The following is a 12,674-nucleotide window of genomic DNA, read 5'->3' on the forward strand; positions in this document are numbered from 1 at the left end:
TTAAAAAAACTTTTAACCTGTTACTCACTTGCGTATGAAATCGTTAAAGTCGTTTGACCAGAGCTCTGGCTGGTGTAGAGTGGGTGGTGGATTTCTGTTCAAGGAAAAAAAAAAAAAAAACAGAGAAACAGAAAGAGATAAGCGAGATGAGAAATGATGAACTGCTCACAGCAAATTAATCCTATTCATTTTAAAGGGAGATGCATTCCTCACTTGATAAGATTATTAGATTGCTGCTTAGAATGGGCTGTGGTTAAGATGAATCGTTTCATTGGTTCTTAAAAGCGCAGAATATAAAAAGTATGCAAACGAAGAAAGATGTGTGTTTATCAATATACACTTGCACATGCTATGAAAAAGACTGGGACAACTCTATAAACACATCTATTAGAATTATAACAAATATATTATAAAATCTTCATTCAAAATGATATCTACCTCCTCCCCTTCGCCCTACGCCTTCAAGCTAAAGAGAATTGAGACACCCCAACCCCTTCACCTGAATGTGCAAAACAAGGGGTAGGGCTAAGGGGAAGGGCTTAGGGGTAGAATTGGGATTGGGCCTTAAGTTAACTATATAACTACTAACATCTTGCACAGCAGATTATGAAATATAATCAATAGGGTATAAAAGTGTGACAGTTATTCCAAAGCTCCCTTCCCCCCAAGTGCTCTTGTGCAAAAACACTCATGAAGGCAGCCAGAAAGCTCTTCCCTGTACAAGTAGATAAGTAAGCAGATAGACACTTAACGGTGTCACCGAGGACCTGACAAGCGTTCCCCGCTGTGGAACAATAGAGCTAATTAGCCATCATTTGGTGTCCTGGTGAAGGGGGCTATTAGCAAAGGGAGAGCAGGGTTGAGGAGGTGTTTCTCCAGCCCAACGGCTACAGGAACGCTCTCGCTAGCTGCCTCTGACAGCGATTCATTACTCTAATGGGGGGCATACATCTCTGCTTATCACACGCTGCACCCCACACAAACAGCGGGTGTCAGATGCTTCAATGGAAACGCTTGGGCTATTCAAATGCAGCCTTATCGGAAACACAGACGCAAACAATAAAAGATTACAGACGAAAACAACAAGCCATCTGCAATTTAAAACACACCGTTAAGAGAACTGATTTGAAAATCACCAGAGAACATGAATGATGTGGGATTTAGTTTGTTCAGTTCAAAATAATAGAAGCAAATATTTCATAATACATGGTACACTTTTACTAAATAGATTAATTTCATTTCATTTTCCTTCGGCTTAATCCCTTTATTAATCTGAGGTTGCCACAGTGGAATGAACCAGCAACTTATCCAGCATCTTTTACACAGTGGATGCTCTTCCATGTGATCACTCAATTGAATGGGCGTTAATAGTGGTTATTAGCTGATAGATATGGGCCAGTAAGGGCCTTCTGTGCCTACTCGTTGGCTCAGAAGACTGTTATCCATCCACATGGTTGATCAGCTATATTAATAGAGGAGACTCCGGATTCAGATCTGTTTTTACATTACTGTGATGGTTGGGGTAGGGGTAGACATTAATATTATTATATATTTATTAATATTATTGGGAAATTTAATAAATAATATAAATAATTCTCATTAACCATGGCCGTAGCTGTATGTGATCTAGCTAATTAGCCATCTGGATGATGATAACAGCCTTCTGGGCCTACCAGTAGGCACACTGATAACACACATTCAATAACATTCAAATTGGCTGCTTAGTCTCGGAATGGAACATTTATAGTAATTTCTAGTCATAAACTGACAAAAAAAGGAGAAAAAAATGACTAGCATTTTTTCCCCCTGAATTATAGGTTTATATATAGAAAAATAGTCTGGAATGTCACAATTACCAGCAATCTAGCCTATGTAGATCGCTGGAGAACTACACATCTGCCACCATATGAACTACAACTACCATAATGGTTTGCACCAATCAACACCCTCTACGGCTGAAAATAATACGGATACACACACATTGAAATTCATGCTCAATGATTACCTGGACTATAAGGGCTCCTCAACTCCATTGTACAGCGTCCTATCGTTACACAGAACTGTGCAACATTTTCTCAAATTCACAAATATTACCTTTTTATTTATTAATATTTTTTTTTTTATTATTATATTGTATTATTATTTTTTTACATCCCGTGGCAGAAACAGGCTTCCAAAAAAACTTTAATAGAAAATATCCATAGAAAAGTTTTAGGTTTGTGTGTGTGTGTTCTGACAAATATGCTAAAAGATAATCATTAAATAGAAATCTTCTGTAATATTTGAAATGTCTTTACCACAACTTTTGACCAAATCATCGCTTAATAAATGTATTATTGCCTGTTTCTCAAATAATATTTTTATTTATTAATTTATAGCTGGTTTGATGGTTGTGTATGGCAAAACACTGACAACTGGAATAGATTTAACAAACATCTATTGTATCTCAACCTTTAGTTGAACTGTTTTCTTTTAGTTTATCCATTCACATAGTATCATTCACATATTCAGATTGTGGACCAGCTTTCACAGGAAGTGTTTTTTCTGGTTTATTGTGGCTCTCAGCCTCTGTCCGCCAGCTAAATGTGTGTATTCCTGCCTGTGGTTTGCTTTGCTGCCGGTGGGGGGGGGGTGAATGTAGACATTGCCCAGGGCTTGAGGCTTTAGTCTGGTCCAATCTAGGTCACACAAACATAACACTTAACATGCTGTCAGCATGTGCCACTGGCCTGGTAAAAACTGGATACAAACCAACTCTCAACCCCACTGTATAATCGTTATACCTGATTCATTCACAAGTCACACAAATCATTCAGCATAAAACACATGAGTTTGTAGCTGACCAATGCAAATTGTGATATTCTGCAAATAACAGCACTTGTCCAGCCTCTTCACCCTTCACCCTTCTGTATAACTCCACCCACATACAGCAACAAGCAAAGGACACTCTACAGTTTAACAAATATTGCTGTTGTTGGACAACATAATGTACTTTTGAGGCTTTTTAGTCGAGAATGTTGTTGTTGTCGTTGTTTAGTCGAGAATGTGTGTTGTCGTTCATTTTCTTTTAGCTTGGTCCCTAATTTATCAAGGGTCACTATTCCAGTGGTTTTTAAGCTGCGTATGCCCTTCCAGCTGCAACCAAGTACTGGGAAGCACCCAGTACTCTCACACCCATACACCCAAACACTGTCACACATGTAAGTTTAGTTAATTTAGTTAATCCAATTCACTTGTAGCACATGTGTCTGGACTGTGGGGAAAACCAAAGCACCCAGAGGAAACACATGAACACGAGGAGAACATGTCAACTCCACACAGAAATGCCAACTGGCCCAGCCGGGGCTCGAACCAGCGACCTTCTTGCTATGAGGCGACAGTGCTCATACTGCATTTTAAAAACAAAATAAATAAATAATCCATTCTGAACTAAATCTTGAGTGAAATATTTTGAGAGCATTTAAATTTGTGATTATAGTGGCAGCGTTCCAGTTTTGTCACATTGCATTGCTCATTTTCAGTCTGGATGGGTGGGGGTGAAGGTGTGCTTTTTCTCCTTATAAGAAAAAGCCAGAACATGAGAGAGACCCAACAAAGACAGCCTGCAGTGTGTACATGAGCAGTCAAAAGCATTAGCACGCTGCTCTGTGATTATCCCCAGCACCCCCACCACTGACTGCAGCAGCGCTCTATAGACGATGCACATGTGAGGTTTACTGGAACACGAAAGTGCTGCACCATCAAGATGACACTAGTGATAACAGTTTCTGGTCTGCGCATGAAAACAGTAAACAATCCTATTTCACCTTCAGACAGGTTGGTGCACAATGGAGAGAAAATTGCTAAGCTTGTATCTGCAAAGATTTTAAGAAAGTATGCTTGCATCTACAGTACATGATGTAGGATGGAAAGAGCTGAAATGAAATTCCTAGATGCACAAAAAATCTCAACATGTGCATGAAAATTTACAGAGGCTCTGAAGGGACATGTGCAAAAAAATAATAATGAAGACTTTCGTAATACAATGTTGTGTGCACAAGATACATGTCTAGTGCGATGACAAAGACATACAAATCATGTGTGTTCAACATAGCATTGCATGCTCACAACATAGACAAACGTATTACGTGCAGACGACATACGTATCGCGTGCGCATGACGTAGTATTATGTGTGCATGACATACATATTGCATGCGTACAAGTTACATATCCTGTGCAATGACATAGATATACAAATTGCGTGCGCATGACATAAACATACGTTTTGCATCCACGTCCGAACGAAATACATATCTCGTCCGTACAAAATATGTACAGCGTCCGAACGGAACACATATCGCGTGTGCACAACATAGTATCACATGCACGCAACATAGTATCATGTATGCATGACATACATATCGTACGTGCACAAGATACATATCCCGTGCGATGATATAGATATACAAATTACATATCACAAAATACATATCACAAAATACATATTGCGTCCGAATGAAATACATACCGCATCTGAACGAAATACGTATTGTGTCAGAACAAAATACATATTGTGTGTGCACGACATAGTATCACATGCACACAACGTAGTATCTAGTATGCATACACGCATGTGCACAAGATACATATCCCGTGCGATGACATAGACATGCAAATTGCATGCGCACAAAATAGTTATCGCCTGCACAAGATATATATATCCCGTGCGACAACAAATCGAGTGCATACAACATAGTATTGCATGCACACAACATAGACATACATATCACGTACACATGACATACATATCGCATGCAAATGACATTGTATTATGTGCACACAACATGCATATCGCATGCGCATGAGATACATATCTCATAAATTGACATAACATACAAATACCAAACACATAAAATAGTAGCGTGTGTACACGACATAGACAAACATATCGCGGGTGCACAAAATACGTATCGCCTGTACAAGACATACAGTACATATTGCATATTACCTTGGTATTTTGAAGAGAGCTCTCATTGGATGGAGTTCAGCGAGAGGCGGGTCTCCATCACCTAGCTCTATGGCTGTGATTCCCAATGACCAAACATCACAGCGTTCATCATATGTAGAGTCCAGCTGCTGCTCACACGCGATGACCTGGTCAAATACACAAACACGGTCATTACCAGACTGCAGATGTTTATAACTGATAATGACTGTAAATAAAACATATACAGTTGAATTATTAGCCCTTCTGAATTATAAGCCCCCTTGTTTTTTTCTTTTTCTTTTTTTTTTGCAGTTTTTGCTTATATACACATAATAGATTTAGTTAACTGACTTATAATAACTGATTTCTTTTAGCTTTGCAATGATGACAGCACATAATATTTGACTAGATATTTTTTCAAGATAGTAGTATTCAGATTAAGGTGACATTTAAAGGCTTAACTATAGGTTAATTAGGTTAACTAGGCAAATTAGGTTAATTAGGCAAATCATTGTAAAATGATGGATTCTTCTGTAGACAATGGAAAAAATATACAAGTGGAGCAATAATATTGACCTTAAAATGTTTACAAAAAAAAAAAACCTGCTTTCATTCTAGCCTAAATAAAACAAATGAGTACTTGAGAAAAAATGAGAAATGAGAAAATGAGAAAAAAAAACATTAAAGGAAATACTGTAAAAAATGATTTGCTCTGTTAAACATCATTTGGGAAATATTTGAAAAAAGAAGAAAAAAAAAAAATCACAAGAGGGATAATAATTTTGACTTTAACTGTAGCTGCAGCAATATAACGAATCATTTGTGTTTTAAAGTGAAATATAATTACCAGTTTAAAAAGCAGAGCCAACTACATTAAACTAGCATAAAAAGACACATATTTGCTGTTACATTTTAAATGCCTGTTTGCAGTTGTTGTATTATGTTGTATACAGTTTAAAGTATGCAATGTGTGACGTTCAGAAAAAAGACAAAAAACAAAAACAAAAACAAAAAAACGAATGAACAAACAAATAAATAAACAAACGAATGAACAAAAACCAACAAACAAACAAATAAATGAATGAATGAATGAACGAACGAATGAACAAAAACCAACAAACAAATAAATAAATAAATGAACAAATGAACAAAAAATAAACAAACAAATGAATGAACGAACGAATGAATGAACAAAAACCAACAAACAAACAAAATGGATGAACGAACAAACGAATGAACAAAAACCAACAAACAAACAAATGAACAAACAAATAAATGAACAAACAAACAAACAATTAAACAAAAACCAACAAATACGAATTAACGAATGAACAAATTAACAAAAACTAACAAACAAACAATAAATAAACAAACAAATAAACAAACAAACAAAAAATTAAGAAATGCATTTTTACATACATACATAAATAAGTAAATAAATGAATAAATAAAACCTTTTTAAATTATCGTTTTGCAAAATTAAATTAGATGTTGAAGATCTAATTTTATTTTGTTGAATTCAAAAAACAAAGGAATTATATATATTGTATGTATATAATACACCATGTCATCATACTTTACATTCATTCATTCATTCATTTTCTTTTTGGCTTAGTTCCTTTATTATTCAGGGTTCGCCACAGCGGAATAAACCACCAACTTATCCAGCATATGTTTTACGCAGCGGATGCCCTTCCAGCCACAACCCAACACTGGGAAACATCCATTCACACACATTAACACTACGGCCAGTTTAGTTAGTACTAATGTATAACAGTGTGGAAAATACACAGTAAATGGTAAACTTGCCAAAAGCATGCTTTCTTTCAATTATTACCTAAAATATACATTTAAAGTGCAAAGTTAACAGTTAAACTAGCAGACATTAGAAATTTAAAGAGACCACAGAGAGATTTAAAAACAATAAAACATTGTTCTCTACATAATTAGAATTGTTCGTATACATGCTTGTTCATTCAATAAACCAAATGTACCTAAAAAATAAGAATTAATAAACAAATAAATAAACAAATAAATAAATAAATAAATAAATAAATAAAAACAGGTCTTACCTCAAGATTTAGAAAAACAAATAAAGCAAATAAAGCATCTAGCTTCTTTGGTATGTTTAATCCGTGCGAATGATCCAGATATGAACTTAGAATGTTCCCTGTAAATGTTTTGGCAGTCTAAAAGCGCACTAATGAAAAATCCCTGTTTGTGTTTTGATTGTATTGACACCTAGGACAAATTGAGGCACATAAGCCTCTACCCTTGAGTCATATGGAAATTATGGCTCAAAACAACTTCAGAGCTGTAGTCCTTGTTCCCTGTCTCATATGGAAATCTTATGGAAAAACCTAAACCAACAAAAACATTTGCAGTCCACAAAGTCACCTCCATGCTTTGCAAACTACTTGCCAACGGTCTCACCTCAGGAGCCATCCAGAAGGGCGTTCCCACCGAAGTGTTCCTCCTTAGTCGGGTGTTTGTGAGCTGGGCTGAAACCCCTGATCAGAGGAAGAAAATTCGACACATTTATGATGTAATGTAGTTATGCAAAAATACTGTAGGTTAATGAATGTCTTGTCTTCAGATATACTTAACAAACATCTTGCACACAAATGTTCTGTCCAATGTAAAAGTACTTGTATAATCAGTCTTCGGTTATTTGTATAGAGACAAAGCACATTTAGGCCACGCCCCCATGGGATCAATCCAACTTGCTCCAATGACTTTCTATTGCAGTAGAGTTTCCTTCTTGTCATTTCTGACTAACAAACAAAATAAAACAATGTCTAAAAGTTAAATGCGATAAAGCATAATGTACACAAGCTATTAATATCCAGAACCAAGTATTTATTTTTTTGGTCGGCAGCTAGCTCACTGTAACTCACACATGGTCGACCACTTGAAGCTAAGCAGGGCAGTACCTGGATGGGAGACTGCATGGAAAAAGCTAGGTTGCTGCCTGAAGGGGCGTTAGTGAGGCCAGCAGGGGGTGCTTAACCTGAAGTCTGTGTGAGTCCTCATGGCCAGAATATTGACTCTATACTGCTCAGTGAGTGCCGTCCTTCAAAAGCAATAATAAAACTAAGGTCCTTTAAAAAAAAAAATAGGGCTTAACCTCGGCACCCTGGCCTAATATGCATCTCCATTTTATAATTGGCTACATCACTCTGTCTCCTCTCCACCAATCAGCTAGTATGTGGTCCGGTGCAAAATGGCTGCCGTCGCATCATCCAGATTTCCCCCAAAAATGTGTAAAGAGCTTGGAGTGTCCAGAAAAGCACTATATAAATGTAAGAAGTTAGTTGACTCCAACAAATGATGTTTAAGAACACGAAAAGTAGACCTGAACATCTTACATTAGAGAACTAAAATTGAATTATGATGTGTTATGCTCTGTATCCTTCTTCTTCTTCTTCTTCTTCAGCCTTAATCCCGTATGGTTGCGGGGTTGGCTCTTTGGAACAAGTCCTCCATTTAGCCTTTTACATAAGATAACAACTTTTTTACACATTCCGGCCGGCCTGTCGTCTGGACCCTCATACAGTCATACAATTTAGCCTACCCAATTCACTTGCAGCATGTCTTTGGACTGTGGGGAACCCGGAGCACCCAGAGGAAACACACGCGAACGCAGGGAGAACATGCAAACTCCTCACAGAAATGCCTTAGCTGAGGTTCGAAAAAGCGACCTTCTTGTTGTGAGGCGACAGCACTACCTACTGCGCCACTGCTTCGCCCGTGTCATGCTCTGTATCCATAGTTAGGCATTTATAGTATATGTTTACCCACACAACAACATTTCTCTGGCCCACACAATCAGCTTTTGCTTGGGTTACATGCCGCAGTGAATTCTGGTTTTCAGACAAGGGCCAAACATGGACCGTATTTGGGCAAAACCTCAGCCAAGTTAATAACCCATAACTGGGCCAGATAGAGCTCATGTTTGGCTATTGTCTAAAAGCCAGACTTGGTGTGTCACAACTGCAATGTAATTGATAAACCCATGAAACATTGAGCTTAAGTCATGCTATGGGCATGCTTTTTTGAAGCGCCTGATTTGTAGAATGTTTTTAAATTTAGATTTTAAAGCAGAACACTTTAATTTGTGCTTGTGAGATGCAACATACAGGAAACAATAGATTAATAATTCAAATAATTAATAAATTAATAATTCAATTAAATCTTGATTTGTTCCTGGATCAAAATAAAGGCATTTGAAGATGCAAGCAGGAAGATTGAAATTACTTTGTGTATAAAAATATTTCTTTACTCAAAAATAAATTGAAAGTATTTTAAATGTGGGGCAAGATAGGCCAAGCTTACAGTCCATGGTCCATATATCAATGTTTAACATCTGGGCCATATACTACATTTGACATTTGGCCCATGTCTTGTATGCTGCCTTAAAGACAGTGCTACCTGGTGCAAACCCGGGCCATGTTTGGCCCACATGCTTTATGCCAGTACTTGATAAATGTATGCTATATAAATCTGGGCTAGAATAATTTGCTACTTTGGTAGGTAGCAGTTAGTATAGTGTAAAACCCAAAAAGTAATGTTAACTCAAACTAATTGAGGTTAACTGATTGCTGCAAACCATTTAAGATTTGAAACAAAATGGTTTGGGCACTATAAACTTATATCACATACGTTATTCGTGGTATTATCATCAAACGTTTTGAGTTTTTGTAACTTAAACATTTTAAGTTTAGCTATCAAATCGGTATGATTTCAGTTGATAGAACAAATTAATTAAAACTATACAGGAATAAACAATAAAATAAAACAAGGGTCAAACATGGGAAGGCAAGGCAAGGGAACCGCATAGTAATGCTCATAGTACAGTTAAACAAGACTCAGCAACTGGTGTGTGTGTGTGTATGTGTGTGTGTGTGTGTGTGTGTGTGTGTGTGTGTGTGTGTGTGTGTGTATATGTGTGTGTGTGTGTGTGTGTGTGTGTGTGTGTGTGTGTGTGTGTCTGTGCTGCATTTAAAGTTCATGTAATCAGTTCTGAACGGCTTCAGGTGTGTGTGTTAGCAATCAGCGGAAAACTGGAACAGATGTGAGTATGTGGTGCATACCAGGAGTTGTAGTCCTGAGTGAAAGTAAATGATTCCCAGTGATCTACAATCCTGGATTGCTGTTGATTGTGACGAATTCTTTCATCACTGATATGGTTTCTGCTTAAAATAATACATTTTTAAGTTACCACAATTATTTTTCAACTTTAAAAAAATGATAAGTCAAACTAGCTTATTTCATTTAGTGAATTCCACTGTTAGGTTTACAGAGTTTAGTAACATTACCACTCCAGTATATGCTAGTTATGCATAAACTGTAAAAATGATGGGTCAACACAAATCTATTAAGTTAGCTTAATCATTTTATCACATTTAAGTGGACTGAACATAAATCAATGAAGTTGTCGCCCCAAAAAACATACAAACTGTGTTGTTTTAACTCATTTTAAATAGGTAGTTTGAACAAGCAGTAATTTAAGGTTTAAAATAGCTCTTACTTTCAGCGTTGTGTTTGCAATTTTGATTATGTTTGTTTATGTAGCACCATGATCCTGTGAGTCGTGAAATTTTAATTCACTTTTTGTCCACACATGCAGTGGAATGACAAAAAAGCTCAGCTTGACTTGACTTGACATATAATGAGCTGGCTTTTAGCCGAGCAGCAATGGAAACACAATTTGAATAGAGATCAAGCAAGGTCACAAAGAAAACAAAATGTTTTGCCCTCGTTTGTGCGAACATCAAACATCATAGTGCTGATCCTGAAAGGACACTCTCTTTCAACTTTCATCTCTAATCAAACACCATTGACAAATTTAACCCAAGAAATTCAGGAGTACTCAGATACGTGTGTTTAATTAGAAATGTAGCTACTAAGACCTTTGCATTAGCCTCCATATAAAAACTAAAGTCATTATTTATTCTTATTGCCACATTATATCGATATGAGAACATAAGACCATTACCTTCAGTGATTTCCTACAGATAAATACCAGAAAATAACGCAACTGGAATAACTACAGCAGTGACGATCGTTGATCACATATGAAGTAAGAGATTGCAGTGACATATGATGACGTGTGCAGGTGCTGTATTTTGTAGCCTTTCTCCTTTACACTTCCTTTCAAGGGCAAAGGGCAAGGGGAAGAGGTAGGGGCACAAACATGGAATTGGGATTGGGCCTAAAACTGGTAAATCAGATACAATCTGAAATGTTTAGAGCAGATTAATCTTTTTTTTTTGCTTTTAAAATGATCCACGATTAATTTAGAATCTTTTTAAAAGAGCCTCCCTTCTATTTCTGAAGGATTACAGCTTTGATTCACCAGTATTAAGTAAACAGCAGATTTCTGGCAGTTCCTAAAAGAATTTCTTGCTTTCATAACACTCATGAACACATTAAATCCCCACAACACATGAAACGAACACAAAAAAAAACGTTGATTTGTGTATACTATGGGCTGTAAATGCACAGGAGAAGACAATAGATGTACTGAAGAACAACACACACAGGCACACACACACTACTAAACAGTCTCCTGCGGCTGTTCCCTTTTTGCTACATTAGATCCGCACGGGGCCCCGGGGCCGGTCTTAATAATCATCAGAGATAACACTGCCAATTAGAATATTCATGACAAAGCCACTAAAGCGTCCTCATCCACTCCCCCCTTCCTTTCCCTCTTTTTGTCTAATAATGCAGTTTTTTTTTTCTTCCCTTCATTCAGATGAGTCAGTGTGGGGGCTTTATCTGCTCAGTAAAGCGTGAGCCCCTTCACACGGATAACGCATTAGGCCTGCGTGACTCTGAGCTCGGAGACGTGGGCACGTGGAGCCCCATACTGCCGCGGTCCGACAGCCACCCACTCGCCGTGGCTCCGTTCCTGACAGTGGGAGACAGATATCGCCCCCAGCACGACTCTGGCCGAGCACTCAGGAAATGCACTGCTTTTTTGGGGAAAAAATAGGTTGACAGGGTAAACTGAGCAACATTTAAGGGAGGTTTTTACTTGGTTTGGAGCAGAAAGACACTATGAAGGACTTACTGTAATGTCATGTTTCCAATTAATTTTTTTTAAAATTAAAAATAATTATTAAGGGGGCGACGGAGTTGTCGCTGGGTCACTGGTTCAAACCTCGGCTCTCGATTTCTGTAGGGAGTTTGCATGTTCTCCCTGCATTCGCGTGGGTTTCCTCCATGTGCTCTGGTTTCCCCCACAGTCCAAAGACATGCGGTACAGGTGAATTGGGTAGGCTAAATTGTCTGAAGTGTATGAGAGTGTGTTAATATTTCCCAGAGATGGGTTGCAGCTGGAATGGCACCCACTGCATAAAAACATGCTGGATAAGTTGGCGGTTCATTCCGCTGTGGCGACTCCGGATTAATAAAGGGACTAAGCCCTGAATGCATGAATGAATGAATAATATTAAACAGGCCCATAGCCAGCCTGGTGAAAGTGGACCTTTTTGCAGTTCTTCAAAACATTAAGTCATGCTGGGCCAAATTTGGCATCCAAAATTCTGTACTGACAGCCAACATAGGATTTCGCTGGGTCTTAAAGCCTTTTTGATGGGTTATTATCATAATTCATTATGACATAGCAGTCACAATAAGACAAATGAGCTCATGTTTGGGACAAATTCTGGATCTTTATCAGTGAGGGGTGGGTCTTTC

The 12,674-nt window shown here is 37.6% G+C and overlaps 1 protein-coding gene across 12 annotated transcripts in view; it reads right to left on the minus strand.

Moving 5' to 3' along the window:
• Positions 1 to 12,674, minus strand: part of myo3a (myosin IIIA) — a 131,543-nt gene that overhangs the window by 59,227 nt on the left and 59,642 nt on the right. For all 12 annotated transcript variants that reach the window (XM_087308339.1, XM_087308333.1, XM_087308335.1 and 9 more), the window contains 3 exon segments: positions 7,401 to 7,477; positions 4,989 to 5,134; positions 29 to 94 (listed from right to left, as the gene is read on the minus strand). In XM_087308339.1, coding sequence (XP_087164465.1) covers positions 29 to 94; positions 4,989 to 5,134; positions 7,401 to 7,477 — 289 coding nt within the window.

The sequence above is a fragment of the Danio rerio genome, chromosome 24 (assembly GCF_052040795.2).
Source record: "Danio rerio strain M-AB ecotype USA chromosome 24, GRCz13ab, whole genome shotgun sequence".
Taxonomy (NCBI): Eukaryota; Metazoa; Chordata; class Actinopteri; order Cypriniformes; family Danionidae; genus Danio; species Danio rerio.